General features: G+C 49.9%; 1 protein-coding gene across 7 annotated transcripts in view; it reads left to right on the plus strand.

Annotated features, from left to right (window-relative positions):
- Positions 1–15358, plus strand: part of AGAP1 (ArfGAP with GTPase domain, ankyrin repeat and PH domain 1) — a 562160-nt gene that overhangs the window by 355597 nt on the left and 191205 nt on the right. For all 7 annotated transcript variants that reach the window (XM_070780389.1, XM_070780391.1, XM_070780390.1 and 4 more), the window contains exon 10: positions 2290–2394. In XM_070780389.1, coding sequence (XP_070636490.1) covers positions 2290–2394 — 105 coding nt within the window. The remainder of the gene's footprint in view (positions 1–2289; positions 2395–15358) is intronic.

Genomic DNA, 15358 nt, shown 5'->3' on the forward strand with positions numbered 1-15358 from the left:
TTGGTGGCATGTGGGGTCTTACCAGACCAGGGGTCGGACCTGTGTCCCCTGCGGTGGCAGGTGGGTTCTTAACCACTGCGCCACCAGGTAAGTCCCTGTGTCAGATTTTGTTACGCTAAGTTTTAAAATCTTAGAACTCCCACTGGGGAGGGACATTGAATGCTGTCAAGGGGTTGCTTTTTCATCGCCGCTGATCCACCGTCACTAGCCGAGCCCCCACACACACTAGTCCTTACTGTGCCCTGAAACCTGTACCACCCCCGATGGGAGCGAATGTTTTTCTCTGGAGCTGGTTCCCGTTGTTGGTCTCAGTGCCGTGTTTGGTTTATATCTTGGTTTAGATTCCAAGAAATCCAGGTCTGCAGCTTTATGTCACATACTTCTTTAGATAAGAACTTGCAAAGAAATGATCTTCCAAAGGTTTACTTGTTAGTTGCCTCAAACTCTGAAATATTTTCCCTCAGAAACAATAAACATTGTGGCCAGAGTCTCCAGGTGGCTCATAATCCATTATGTTTGTAAAATCTGTCCATAAAAACGCAATGTCATAATATTGGGAAACTGACTCAATGGACCTGAGTTTGAGCGAACTCCGGGAGATGGTGAAGGACAGGGAAGCCTGGCGTGCTGCAGTCCATGGGGTCACAAATGCAATAGGCTTTGGCAGTCCGTGCAGAAGAAAAACGCCTTCTTGGTTGTTTCTCATACTTTGGTTCCTGGTTGATAGAATTAGGAGGCGGGTGGGGGCTGGTAAAAATTCTCAAAGGGACTCGGGAGGCCGCACCTTCCTAAGGTGTCAGATTCTGTTTCAAACTGACCGTTTTCTTTCTGCCTCCATCTGGGTGAATTAACTCGCGTTAGTCTTAGGCTTTCCCAGTCACACTTATGATCACGGACTTCTCCTTGTCTTGGCTGTGCTGGCTCTCTTCGAGGCACTCGGGCAGACTTCTCTTACTGTGGGACACAGGCTCTAGAGCGCACAGGCCCAGCAGTTCCAGCGTGCTGGCTTCTCCGGTTGTGGTGCACATGGGCTCAGTTGCTCCAAGACATGTGGAATCTTACTTCCCTGACCAGGGATCAAACCCACATCCCTGGTTTGGAAGGCACATTCTTAACCACTGGACCCCAGGGAAGTCCTGATCACATTAACAAGTGAGCAGCAAGAGAAAGAGCAAGGAGGGAGGTTCTCCTGCTCCCCTTTGTTTCTGTGGATGAGAGTTAGATGAATCCAGGTGTGAAAGCTCAAGTTTAAAACTGAGGAGGGCGTGGGGCTTCCCTGAAAGAATCTGCCTACAATGCAGGAGACCTGGGTTCGTTTCCTGGGTCATGAAGATCCCCTGGAGAAGGGAACAGCAACCCACTCCCGTACTCTTGCCTGGAGAATCCCATGGGCAGAGGAGCCTGGCGGGCCACAGTCCATGGGGTCACACACAGTCGGACCTGACTGAAGCGGCTTAGAATGCATGCGTGCAAGCAGGAGGGCCTGAAGCCCCCACAGGGGAAGAGAAAGTGCAGACTCAAGGTGCTGGGCCTGGCAGAGCTCAGGCTTCCTCCAGTTTTCTTAACTCAAGAAAGCCTAGAAATGAGACAGAAGGTTTGCTGGGAACTGGTAGTAAAAACAAGAGCAAATTCTCATCAGTCATCTAAGGAAGGCTGGATTAAATATACTTGTGTGTCGGTTTCAAGTGTTGAATGGTTTTTAAGAAGCTTTAATATGATTTCATTAAAAATGGATTAAAGTAAATTATACACAGTTCATCTATTAAATGCCATTGCTAAGTTTGCAAATGGAATTTCATTTTTAATAAATTAAGATCTGAAGTGAAAAACTGTAAAATAAAATGTTCTTATTTGTAAATATGGTAAAGGAAGATATGGTTAGTGTCTTATTTTTAGAAAAGGAAATTTACATTCCTTTTTTAATACCTTTAGGAGCTCCATGTGCTTACAGCTTAGCTATAGGAAAAGGTATGATCTGTCACATCACAATGGTCTATATCATATTGGTTGAACCAATGGCACGTCTTAGCCCTCGTTAATGTTACAACATTAAGTTCTGCACTCACATGCACAAAAGGGAATTTGTTGATTGTATATATATTTTATAAAAAAGAAAGGGGAAAACCGAACGACCGAGGCAAAAATGTGTCATTTCCATTTTAAGATGGCAAAGAGAAAATGGAAGTTTAACAATTTAAAAGTTAACCTATGTGCCTACTCTTTTTAAAAAATGTACGCAGGACTTTATGATTTACACTAATTTCCGCCTGGCTTCTCTTTCGCTCATAGGGCATGCTGCTGAAGCGCAGTGGCAAATCACTAAACAAGGAGTGGAAGAAGAAGTACGTCACGCTGTGTGACAACGGTGTGCTGACCTACCACCCGAGCCTGCATGTGAGTGTTGCCCCCTGGGAGAAGTTAGCAGGTCCTGGGCTGAGGGGGCACGGGGTCCATGCACAGTCAAGCCTTTCTGCTCTGTTGAAGGTTAAAGTAGTATTTTATTTTATTTTAAATTGCTCCCTTCTTTAATTGGTAACATTTATTTTTAAACCAAAATGAATATCTTATAATAATACGAATTTTGCATCTTATCATAATACTAACAGAATGAAAGTTACTTTCTTAATAGAGCATTCATTCCTCTAATAGTATGTAGTCTTCCTCTTTCCCAAATTAAGGATTTTGCCTTAAATTCTATTTTGATAATATATCTCATTGTTCTTTAGCTGATTTTTTTTCTTTATAGAATAACCCTTTATTTTCAGTCTATATGGTGTTCTTATAGTTCTTTTTTGTTTGTTTTTCTATTTTTTTTTAAAGTAAAGTAGTATTTTAAATGAGAGTAAAAAGACAGGAGCAAGTAGTCAAAGAGAAAGGAGAAAAAAATCTATCTGAAAATCTAGACTGAAAGAAACTATAGCAAGTCTACATACGAACAAGCTGCGTTCCGAGAGCGCGTTCACAAGTCCGGGTTGTTAGTCAGCCCAACGGCGTTAGCTCAGGTCCCAGCTGACAGTCGACCTTACAGTACTGCACTCTGATAAGTGTGTGGGCTTCCCAGGCGGCTCTGGTGGTAAAGGATCTGCCTGCCAGTGCAGAAGGCGCAACAGATGCTTGTTCCATTTGGGTTGGGAAGATCCCATGGAATAGGAAATGGCAACCCACTCCAGTGTTCTCTCCTGGGAAATTCCACAGGCAGAGGAACCTGGCAGGCTACAGTCTGTGGGGTCACAGAGTCGGACACGACTGAGCACCAGAGGTTTATAACGCTTTTCTCCAAAAAATATATAAAAAGCACAAAATAATAAGAAAAGCGTTTTTAATCTCACAGTACAGTACCTTGGAAAGCGCAGTAATAGATACAACAGCTGCACTTCTCGGTAGTACCAGCTACGCCAAGCTGCTTTGACGCTTGCTTCTAGACAGCCTGGGCTTGAGGCGTCTCGAGTCCCGCTGTCCTCTCTGCAGTCCCGCCCCGTGAAGTGCACAAACGCCCAACCACCTGCAGAGGGTGCACGCCTGTGACAGCGCACACCAGACACGCGAATGAGTAACGCGCCTCGACATGTGAACACACAGTCGCATCTTAGAAAGTCTGCACCTTGACAGTTCTTTTGTAGGGAACTCGCTGTGCATTGAAGCCCAGGGTCAGCTTGAGCACCTGAGAACAACAAAACCAAGAATTGAGTGCGACTCACGAGTCAGAGTCCGTTTTTACTGTCCGCTAAGAACGCATGCCAGTTTGTAAGGCAGGTTCGTTTTCTCTGTGTAATAACGTCTCTTATCCTGGTGATTTATATAAGATAGAGGGAAAGACACGTAATTTCATCACCGGGAGAAATGTAGACGTTCTACCCATGGGGAGCTCTTTAGGAAAGCTTTGGTAAAACCTGAAGGTGGTTGTCATGGCTCTCCCAGCACAACACATTCCACGAACCCTGCGTGACGTTTATCTGCCTTCACATAGGTATATGTGTGAATATATAGTATTAGCTGGTTGTTTGACTATATCACAGTGTTAAGCACAACATTAAGATTTTAATTTTAAGTACTTCTTGAAAACTGCACTGTGATTAATGAGAAGTTAAAGATAAACATACCGAAGAAAATGTACTTCTCCCAGATAGCCCCTAAGAACGTGGCTGCTCACAGTTTGAGGTGTATCCTCCTAGCCGTGTCCACAGCCTACGCCTTTGCCTCTGCTGGCCTGCAGCCCCCTGGGGTACACGGTGCGTTCCCTGCTCTCCTAGACGACGCCAGATCTCAGGCACGTGCCCATGCCAACAAACACACCTCTATGCCACCATCTTAATAGTTACATAACATCCGTCCTGCTCATGTGCCCCAACGGACTGAACCAACATTTGGCGAGCCGACTTCCTTTCTCCATGATTTTTACCGTTGTGAGTCACTCTGATCAGCGTCCTCATTTGACACCTCTGTGCCCACATCCATGTCCTGCAGGCACATTCCCAACCGTAGCCTTCCTGAGTTGAAGAGGGTGTACTTCTATGGGCTCTGGGTATGGACTGCCAAATTCCAGGAAAGATTGTATTGGTTCATCTTCTCTGGCTTTCCCCACCAACCCCCTGTACTCTCAGGAACATTTCCCTTGTGTTTTTTTTTTTAAAAAAAAAAACTTTTCAATAGGATAGATAACAAATGGTATCCTCGCTGTGTGACTTGCTATCTGGAGTGAATTGCTTCCAGGGCTTCCCCGGTGGCTCAGCTGGTAAAGAATCCACCTGCAGTGCGGGAGACCTGTTTGATCCCTGGGTTGGGAAGATCCCCTGGAGCAGGGAACGGCGACCCACTCCAATATTCTGGAGAATTCAGTCCATGGGGTCACAAAGAGTCGGACACAACTGAGTGACTTCCACTTTGACGTTCATGGTCCCTTGCAGGTACTTGGAGTGGCTGTGTTCTAGTCTTAAGTTGTGGGGAGTTGCTGACCCCCGGCGGCTGAGTTAGCCCGACATTCTTTGTTTCCAAACAGGAAGAGAAATTACCTTTTTGAAAGCCTTTGCAGTAGAACCAGTAACAGTGTCCTCACCATGCCATTTGCTGGCTGGGGTGAACTGTCCTTTTCCCTCTGGTCTTCCAGCAGTGGCTTCCCCTCTCTGAATTGGGCTCTAAAGTAAGCGTGTATTTAGGCCCCTCTGCTTGTTCCTCCTCTTGGTGGGGAGTCTTTCCACCCTTCACCAGTAGGTAGGCTTTCGAGATATACACTTCTTGGACTGAGGAGACTCCTTGTGCTTGATTTATTGGGGTTATTTGGGACATAGAGTCAGGCTGCTTCCCCAGTGGCCTAAACCAGAGACTTAACACTATCCCGTGAGGCCTGCCTGTGACTGCCATGCCCCCGTCTGGGTCTTTGGGGTTCTTTCTCCAGAGCTGCTCCATCAACAGGGAGGCGCCCTTTCCCGGCGTGGTTCTTCCTAAAAACCCCATCCAAGAACAGAACCTAACGACGGACCCGTTTGCTCTGTTCCTTGGAGGGAGACGTGCAGTCACAGTCTCCTTGCCGGCCTCAGCGACCTGTAGAAAGTGAGATCTCATGGGTGATGCCCCTCCGCTCACATTCCAGTCTCCTGCTGAGCCCCTCAGAGGGGCGTTGGCTGCTTCTTGCCAAGGGGGAAGGATGGTGGCAACAGGAGATGGTTCTGGAACATTCCTGCTGGAGGGCCTGTGCTCCCTTACTTTTCCTCTCTACCTCTCGATGATACGGTTGCCATCCGTTCTTCAAAAGTTCTCCCGCACAGGCTGCTTCTCGTGATGGTCCTCGGTGCCAGCTTTCCTTTTTTTTTTTTTTCCTATGTATGCATGGATATTATTGGAATATAGTAAAGGAGCAGAGTGGGGCTTTATAATTGTACGGCAGGCAAGAGCCATCGTCACTTTAAAAGTGCGATTCGGTTAATGCGGGTCGCCTGGGAGCTGCAGTTATTGATGCAGGCAGACAGTTCCCTAAGGAAGTGGCTTAATCTAGTGGCGAATTTGAATTACTAGACCACAGAGAGATGTCATGACTTTCATTGTAATCCTTCGTGGATTCTTGTTTTCCCAACCAAGCTTTGGGTGGACATATAGAGGGCTGTGAGTTTCAGGTGTATTTCTTGGGAGGTGCAGGAGATGCAGGAAACGTAGGATTGATCCCTGGTTCAGGAAGATCCTCCGGAGGAGGGAATGGCAACCCACTCCAGTATTCTTGCCTGGAGAATTCCAAGGACAGAGGAGCCTGGTGGGCTACAGTCCATGGGGTCACAAAGAGTTGGACATGACTGAGCGACTGGACCCACATAACAGATGCCCAGTGGCTGAGTTAGCCCTGTGTATTCTATGGTCCCAGACAGGAAGATGTATCAGAGGGATGTCCAAGGGCAGAATCCTGACTTCCCTTAATAAGAAATTCGGGAGCATTTAGATATGGTGCTAATTTAGGCCCCAAATGTCTACATCGTGGAGGATGGCCCAATTATTTGAGTCTGGAAAATTTCAAAAGGGGATGGAACCTAATGATCTCAGATACCAGTCACACTGTAACACTGGCTTCCAAGGTAAGGTGTGTTACGGGAGAAAGACCACTAAGATCCTCGGCCGCTTGTACTGAAGACCTTAAGCGCTCCAGTACTGGGGAACTCTTGTCCAGGTTGGTAGCTTCCGATTTCCATACTGTCTGTCATCCAGCTTTCACTGGTCACAGAGCAGGGGACCTACATCGGTCTCAAATAGCAGATCCTACAACCCGTGACTCTGCTGGGAGTCACGGGAAATAACCTGGCTAAACAGTCTGACATTTTCAGACAGAGTTTTCAGCAGAGGTTGTGGTTGTCCTTGATGGACTATCTGTGCCAGCTACCCTGGACCCTCCTAACTTTTGATGACGAGATGGTTTATATATCAAAAAGGAAGCTGGCATGCTTTTATGAGGGCAGAATTTTAATCAGGTAATTAATACTCCGATAATAGGTTTGGGTTCAAGAGCAGTGAGGCTTAAGATGCATCAAACGTAGGATTCAAACAGGTGTTAGGCGGGCCTGCAGCAGCCCCAGCAGCCCCCTCAAAACCAGCGTTTTCCTGTTGCCCTGGGGCTCCCTTCCTGCTGGGACATTTTCTTTCCTGTGCACACATGCGCCGCTCAGGGCTCCATCAGCCTGGACTCTGACTCTACCTCTGGTCACCTCGGACGTGATGCCCTGTTAAACCCACGAATCTGGGCCTTTTGCATACGAGGAAGATGAGAGCAGAGTAAAGGACTGAATCTGGTCATATGGAAAACGGCCAGCGTGCTGGATTGTCACACTGCAGTCAAATTCATCACCTGAAGGGTGTGGCCTGCCCCAGATAGCGTGGCCTGCAAGGCCGGACGCCCCCTGATCCGATCTGAGCTGATCTAGGCCGCTCCTGTGCCCCACAGCAAGAGATGTCACCTCGGTGAGAAGCCTGGGCACCACAGCTAGAGAGTAGTCTCTGCTTGTCTCAACTAGAGAGAGCCCGATCAGAGCAGCGAAGACCCGGACAGCCAAAAATAAAAATAAATAAATGAAGCCCCAGATGACTGCACTGACCAGTGCTGCCGGACAGGGCCATCCCACATGCCTCTCCTGCCCCTGCCTGGCTGTATTGCACCCCCCTCGGCTCCCCAGGCTGCCAGCAATGGTGGTTTGCTCAGACATCTGCTTGAACAAGATGCTCCGGCAGCATTGGGTTCTGACTTTAGCTGACTTTGGGTGCTCCGGAAGCAGGAAGCTGACCATTTCCTAAACTTGCTAAAAAAAGAAAAAATCCACACAGTTCTTGTGTTTTTTAAATGTCTTCATTGGACGCCCTTTAAAAAAAAAAAAAAAACAAATCTCCCAGAAGAGGTCATTTGTATCCTTGAGGGAAACAGATACAGTTTCCTTATTTCACAGGTGTCCATGGAAGTGTTTACATAAAGATCATCCTTTGGACAAGTTTCAGTCCAAGCAGGTGTCTCACACAGGTTTATTGTTGCTTTTGTTCAGCCGTGTCCGACTCTTTTCAACCCCATGGACTGCAGCACGCCAGGCCTCCCTGTCCATCACCAACTCCCGGAGTTTGCTCAAACTCATGTCCATTGAGTTGATGATGCCATCCAACCATCTCATCTTCTGCTGCCCCCTTCTTTTGCCCTCAATCTTTCCCAGCATCAGGGTCTCATCTAATGAGTCAGTTCTTCGCATCAGGTGGCCAAAGTATTGGAGCTGCAGCTTCAGCATCAGTCCTTGCAATGAATATTCAGGCTTAATTTCCTTTAGGACGGACTGGTTTGATCTCCTTGCAGTCCAAGGGACTCTCACAAGTTGGTGGGGTAGAAAACAAACCCAGCCTTTGGACCAAGCAAGCAGTGGGTGCCTGACCCCAGCTGTGCACCCGTTTGTGCAATCCTAGCAGAGCAACAAGCTCTTGAAAACCGTGGCTTCAGAAACAGGCCACCAGCTGTGAAAATGGGGATCCTCAGCTTTGCAGCAGGCGGTGGGTTTGGGGTGAGGCCGACCAGCCTACCGAGTGCTCGGGGTGGGTCGGCTGCCAGGGAAGCTCCTGCCGATGGCCTCCCTGGATGGCCGGGCCCCGTCATAACTCGCATGCCTGAGATGAGTTGCTCAGGGCCTCGGGTGGTGGCCCCATAACTTCCGGCTGGTCACCATGGCGTCAGTTTCCTCTTCCTCCTTCACATCCTTTCCTAACCACGTCTTCTTCCCAAGCCCTCAGAGTCTGCCCAGACGTGTCTTTCTGTGTTTCACCCCGAGACACAACAGATTATTTAAGAGCCTACAACAGATTATTTAAGAGCCCCAAATCCTTGGTCCCTCTGACACACAGCTCGGCCTCATTCTGGAACTTATTCAGCACAGGCATCCCTGAAGCTTCCCTGACCACAGCTAGACGTTGTTGAAGGAAGCCTTTTTACCCCAGGAATGTTTCCTGTTGTTGAAAACCCAAAACAGTCCTCTTAGGGGGAAGAGACCCTCTCGGAGCAGTGGAATAGAATCACTAGCACGTGGCCAGATCATAGGCATGACCGTCTGGGAATTAGAGGGAAAACACGGACAAAACATGGATCCTACCCGGATGGAGACCGATCCCTACAAGTTGATACCAGTGATACCTCCAGACCCCAGATTTGCTCTCTCTGCGCTCCCGGGAGTCTCAACCCCACCCTTCGCCCACTGCGACACCCCCTGGCCTGCTCTGCCCTTCCCTGGAGGCTTGGGAGCCATTGGCAGTGGCTGGCTTGGCCTGCCGGGCTCCGCCTCCCTCCTGCAGTGTAGGTAGCAAGGGGGAGATGTCGGCACAGGCGGGAGAGGGAATGGTGGATTTCAGCCTAGGGGCTTCCTAAAAATCGGTGGTTCTTGCACTGCGGGATGATTGCTTCGGGGGCAGGGGCATGCTCACGGCCCTGCCTCCGTAACTCAGTACACGCGCCCCTGGCCTGTGGTGGAACTTGTCGTGAAGCATCAGCTCCTGCGTCCTTCCCCTTCTGCACGGGGTCAGGCCCCGCTGCTTCTTAGCGTGCCTTTTAAGGTAGACCCTGAGAAACTGGCCAGATGACGTCTGTTTGGAAAACCCAGAGAGAGTCCGTTGGCTCCAGGGGATGTGTGGTGGTGTTATCTTAAGATCACTTGAGACTCTTCAGAGTGTGTGGTCCAAGAATGCCACCGAGCGCTCTTAGCAAATGGAGGCTCCTGGGGCCAGTCGGACCCCACCCCGCACCCTACCCCTGATAGGTGCTGCTGGGTGTGGTGAGTCTCATGGCCAATGGAGGCTCCTGGGGCCAGTCGGACCCCACCCCGCTCCCCACCCCAGATAGGTGCTGCTGGGTGGGGTGAGTCTCATGGCAAATGGAGGCTCCTGGGGCCAGTCGGACCCCACCCCGCACCCCACCCCAAGATAGGTGCTGCTGGGTGGGGTGAGTCTCATGGCAAATGGAGGCTCCTGGGGCCAGTCGGACCCCACCCCGCTCCCCACCCCAGATAGGTGCTGCTGGGTGCGGTGAGTCTCATGGCAAATGGAGGCTCCTGGAGCCAGTCAGACCCCACCCCGCACCCCACCCCGCACCCCACCCCAAGATAGGTGCTGCTGGGTGGGGTGAGTCTCATGGCCAATGGAGGCTCCTGGAGCCAGTCGGACCCCACCCCACACCCCACCCCAAGATAGGTGCTGCTGGGTGCGGTGAGTCTCATGGCCAATGGAGGCTCCTGGAGCCAGTCAGACCCCACCCCGCACCCCACCCCAAGATAGGTGCTGCTGGGTGGGGTGAGTCTCATGGCCAATGGAGGCTCCTGGAGCCAGTCGGACCCCACCCCGCACCCCACCGCAAGATAGGTGCTGCTGGGTGCGGTGAGTCTCATGGCAAATGGAGGCTCCTGGGGCCAGTCAGACCCCACCCCGCTCCTCACCCCAGATAGGTGCTGCTGGGTGCGGTGAGTCTCATGGCAAATGGAGGCTCCTGGGGCCAGTCAGACCCCACCCCGCTCCCCACCCCAGATAGGTGCTGCTGGGTGCGGTGAGTCTCATGGCAAATGGAGGCTCCTGGGGCCAGTCGGAGCCCAGCCCGCTCCCCACCCCCAGATAGGTGCTGCTGGGTGCGGTGAGTCTCATGGTAAGACAGAAAACTGGGTTCAGGAAAAAGAAAACAGTTGATTTGATTCATCTTTCTTTCTCAAGATGCTGTTATTAAGTGGAACCTAGAACACAGTTTAGATAGCACGTGGGGAGCTAAGGTAACGAAGCTTTTTTGGCTTTGCAGGCACTCCGAGTAGAGTGTCCGACTGCCCTGGTCTTTCCTAAGATGCGGGACGTTCGGTGCCAAAAACGCAGGAAGCCCCAGGCAACTGGGACAAGTTGGTCACCGTCCCTGCAGGACTGACCAGCTTCACTGCGCCTTCCTCTCCACGTGCCATTTTTCATGACAACCCTAAATACGTAAATAAGACTGAAACGGTAAAAAGCAAGCTGTTGACGTCTGCTGCGGCCCTGTGGTCTGTATTTTTTTTTGATTCTCGGAAGACCTATGCAACTATAAGACCTTTAAAAAGCCCTAAGTGCTTGACCTTCTTGGAAGAGACACGTCTGAGCGTCCCGAGGTTTCCTGACACTTGGCTGGTTCGTGGTCTGGGTGGGTGAAGGGCTGCCGGTTCTGAGAGCCTTGGATTCGCTCTCTGTGGACTTGAACGTGAGCCCTTAGGCAGCACCTTGATGGAAAAGTGGAGGGGATAATGAGAAAGAACTTGGACCCTCGAGGCCGCACAGTTCAGCACCGCCACCCATTCATCTTCCGTGTCGAGGGGGCTGCCATCCAGGGCGCGGCTGAAATAACTGCTGACAAGGCTGTGCGCCGGGCATTCCTAAGTGGACCCGTAAGAGTTCACTCGGGGCCGCAGGTGGAGCCAAGGACTCGACGGTGCCCTGACCGGGAAGGTTCCCCTGGCTTCCTCCTGAGCACGAGTGGCTGGCCGACACAGCTGACCGACGCGTACTCGAAGTGCTCACCGGTTTGAAATCCTCCTTCCTGGATTTCTTTCTTATACCATGTGCTGCCCGAGTGAGAAGCTGCTGGGCTGCGGTCACTTGCCCCTGCCCTTCGAACCAGACGCTTCTTCTCAGAGGACCTTCCTTCCTAATCAAGTGGCTTAGACGTTCCATTTCCACTCAGCTTTTGCTTCTTTATGCCACTGAGATTTCTTTGTTTTTTCTCCCCACGGACTCAGACTCTGAATTATCATCAGAATGCTGATTTCAACAAGTTTCTAGTTTCAAAATCATGGGGAGGGGGGGGAATCTACTGTTTTTTGTTTTTTAACGAATGCCAAAATAACAATAAGATGTGAGATGCTTTCCAGAGCAGGCATTCTTCTCAAAAGAAATATTTCAAGGTAAAAAGGAGGATAACCTTTTGTTGTAAGAGAAGCAACTCTTGCCCGTAACCACTGCTGGTAACTGTCATTTAAAATAACAGAATCCTTGGAATTCTCTGGCAGTCCAGTGGTTAGGACTTTGCACTTCCACTGCCGAGGACCTGGGTTCAATCCCTTGTTGGGGAATGAAGATCTGCAAGCCACATGGCATGGCCAAAAATAAAAAATAAAATGACTCATCTTTGCATAAAATCAGGACATTTAACTGGATGATTGAGGATTCACAGAGAATCCCTTTGGCCAGCTGCACGCCTGTGAAGGTGCACCCCCATCTCTTGAGGTGGTGAATTGAGTTACACTTGGAAGAATTCTGCCTTGGTCTCCCCAGAATGTTACAGAAGCCAGACTGCAAGGCTGGACAGACAGAATCCAAGCCCAGATTTCCAGATGTGGAAACTCTGAGTCATGGAAGACTGCTAACCCTGAGAAGACAGGCCTCCCTTTCTTCCTGGGAAGACGATGTTGGCGTGTCCTGGCCGTGTCGCACTGCAGCAGTCTGCCTGTTCATCCTGTGATGGGTGGTTACCAGGTCCTGTTGCCCCTGAATAAGCCGTGGTGCTGGAAGCAGTCCTCGGTCTATACACGCCTCTCCAGTCTGGCTTCATTCCAGTCTGATGTCCTTCGTGCAGGTGGACCTTCCTGCCCGTCCTCCATGGGAGGTGCTCCCTGGCTCCTCCTGAGGATTGTGCCCTGTGCCCCGGCTGCCCAGGGCTCGTGTGGGCTCAGCGCGCAGGCCACCACCGCAGAGGGGCCTCGTGGCCGAGTGCAGGGCCACACCGGGGCTTCGTGTCAAGCCTTTGCCCCTAGATGGCCTGGGTTCCAAACCTATGCTTGGTAATCCTGGCTCTGCCTTAAAAATCCTGGTGCAATTAGAAGGGAGGAAACTACCCATATTACACAGCTTAGACGCCGCCCCCGCCCCCGCCCCCGCCCCGCCGCCACCCCTGCCCAAAGGTAGATTAGCTTTATGTCAGGGTCAGGAGAGAACACACACACAGGGGCGTGATACAGATGCCACAGAATCTTAGCCCGGTACTGGAACCCCCAGGTGGCCCTAATGGGAAAGAACCCGCTTGCCGGTGCAGGAGATGCCAGAGACTCAGGTTTGATCCCTGGGTCAGGAAGATCCCTGGGAGGAGAGCATGGCAACCCACTCTAGTAGTCTTGCCTGGAGAATCCCATGGACAGAGGAGCCTGGTGGGCTACAGTCCGTGGGGCCACAAAGAGTTGGACACGACTGAGTGACTAACTCTCATTTCACTTACCCACGTAACATAAAATGTACCTTCTTTGCCCTTTTTAAGCATATGGTTCAGGACTGAGAAGGCTGTTCATCATGTTGTACAACAGGCATCTCCATCCGTCTCTGGGATGTTCTCATCTTGCACAAGTGAAACTCTGCCCCTAGTAAACACTAACTCTGAATTCCCTCCCCTGGCCCCTGGCAGCCGCCTTCTACTTTTTTGATTCTATGAATTTGACTATCCTGAGTACCTCATATCAGTAGATCATGTAGTATTTGTCTTTTTGTGGCTCGGCTTTCACTTAGCCTCCTGCCTTCAAGGTTCATCCGTGTGGTAGCATTTCTTTCCTTTTTAGGGCTGAGTAATAATCCACTGTATATACATACAATACCATTGGGTATGTACATCCCACAACTCAACCAACTGCAGATCAATATTTTGGGGGGAAAAAATCCAGAGTTCCAAAAAGCAAAAACGTGAATTTCTCACATGCTAGCAACTATTTACATATCATTTATATCATATAGAAATAATCTAGAGATGATATACAGGAAGATAAAGGTTACAGGGGCTTCCCTGGTGGCTCAGATGATAAAGAATCCACCTGCAATGCAGGAGACCTGGGTTTGATCCCTGGGTTGGCACGATCTCCCAGAGGAAGGCATGGCAACCCACTCCACTGTTCTTGCCTGGAGAATCCCATGCACAGAGGAGCCTGGCAGCTGCAGTCCCTGGGGTCACAAAGAATTGGACAGGACAGAGTGACTAAGCACAGCAATGTGTGTAAGTTATATGCAAATACTCTGCCGTTTCATATACGGGCCTTGAGATTCTGTGGATTTTGTTGTCCCCCGGGTCCTGGAACCAGTCCCAGTGTGTGCACCGCATGCTGTGTCCATTCATTTGTGGGGCGTCACTTGGCTTCTTCCCTTCCTTGGCTGCTGTGAATGTTGTTGTTCAGATGCTGGGTCCTGGCTGGCTCTTTGTGACCCCCATGGACTGCAGGGACACCAGGCTTCCCTGTCATTCACTGTCTCCCGGGAGTTTGCTCAAACGCATGTCCACTGAGTCTCTGATGCTATCTAACCATCTCATCCTCTGCCACTGCTTCCTCCTTTTACCTTCAGTCTTTCCCAGCATCAGGGTCTTCTCCAATGAGTCCACTCTTCACATCAGGTAGCCAAAGTATTGGAGTTTCATAGGTGTGCAAATACCTCTTTGGAGCTTGAAGTTTTACTGTTAAGAACTACAAAGCGGGAGAGCTGTTGAGAAGAGCTGAATTTAAAGATGCCCGACATTAACCAAGGCCCTGGTTGAGAAACACCGCAGAGAAACTGGCTGGGCCCTTCATGATCAAGGCGGGTTCTGGAGGCCTAATACCCTGCATGATGGTCTAGAAGCCACGTGGTGTGAAAACACCCACCCAGCCCTGCCCACGTGGGCTCTCTGTGTTTGCCGAGTGCCCTCCGAAGGTGAGGGGAGCTGTCCCTCTCTGTTCTTCGGGTAGCCTGAGAAATACTTCTGGCGTTCATTGGCGTTTCAGATAGCATGAGAAATCATTTCTCCTGTGTATCAAGGCTTTCAGGCCCATGGCATGACACCACCACAATAGAATAAAAAATTTCAAGGAATATCTACAACTATTGTTGGCAGAAGGGACCACTGGAAAACTCACACCTTTTACACAAATAGAAAAATGTTAGATTCTTTATCAAAGTCTGCTCCAAGGAATTCCTCATTTATTTATATAGCCCTCAGTGTTCTTGCCTGGAGAATCCCAGGGACAGAGGAGCCTGGTAGGAGGCCGTCTATGGGGTTGCACAGAGTCAGACACGACTGAAGCGACTTAGCAGCAGCAGCAGCAGCAGCAGGGTTTGAAAGTGTTTAGGTTTACAAAGGGAAAAAATGGCCAAAATGCTGGCTTACCATGGTACACTTTGTCTCGATGTTGAGAACAGGATGACCGTAAGTAGCCCAAGATCAGAGAAAGTCTTCCTGTCTTTATAGAAATTAAGCCATCAGATAGGGTAGACTGTGCCTAATTTACTTTTTTTTCTACATCGAAAAACTCTTCTGTCTTCTTGCTTTAAAAAAAAAAAAAGCATATATATGTTTTTATAATAGCCTGTGAGTTTGAGTAAAGCTTCTAGAGGAATCCACGGGACACTGCCTTAG

This window comes from Bos indicus, chromosome 3 (assembly GCF_029378745.1).
Source record: "Bos indicus isolate NIAB-ARS_2022 breed Sahiwal x Tharparkar chromosome 3, NIAB-ARS_B.indTharparkar_mat_pri_1.0, whole genome shotgun sequence".
Classification (NCBI taxonomy): domain Eukaryota; kingdom Metazoa; phylum Chordata; class Mammalia; order Artiodactyla; family Bovidae; genus Bos; species Bos indicus.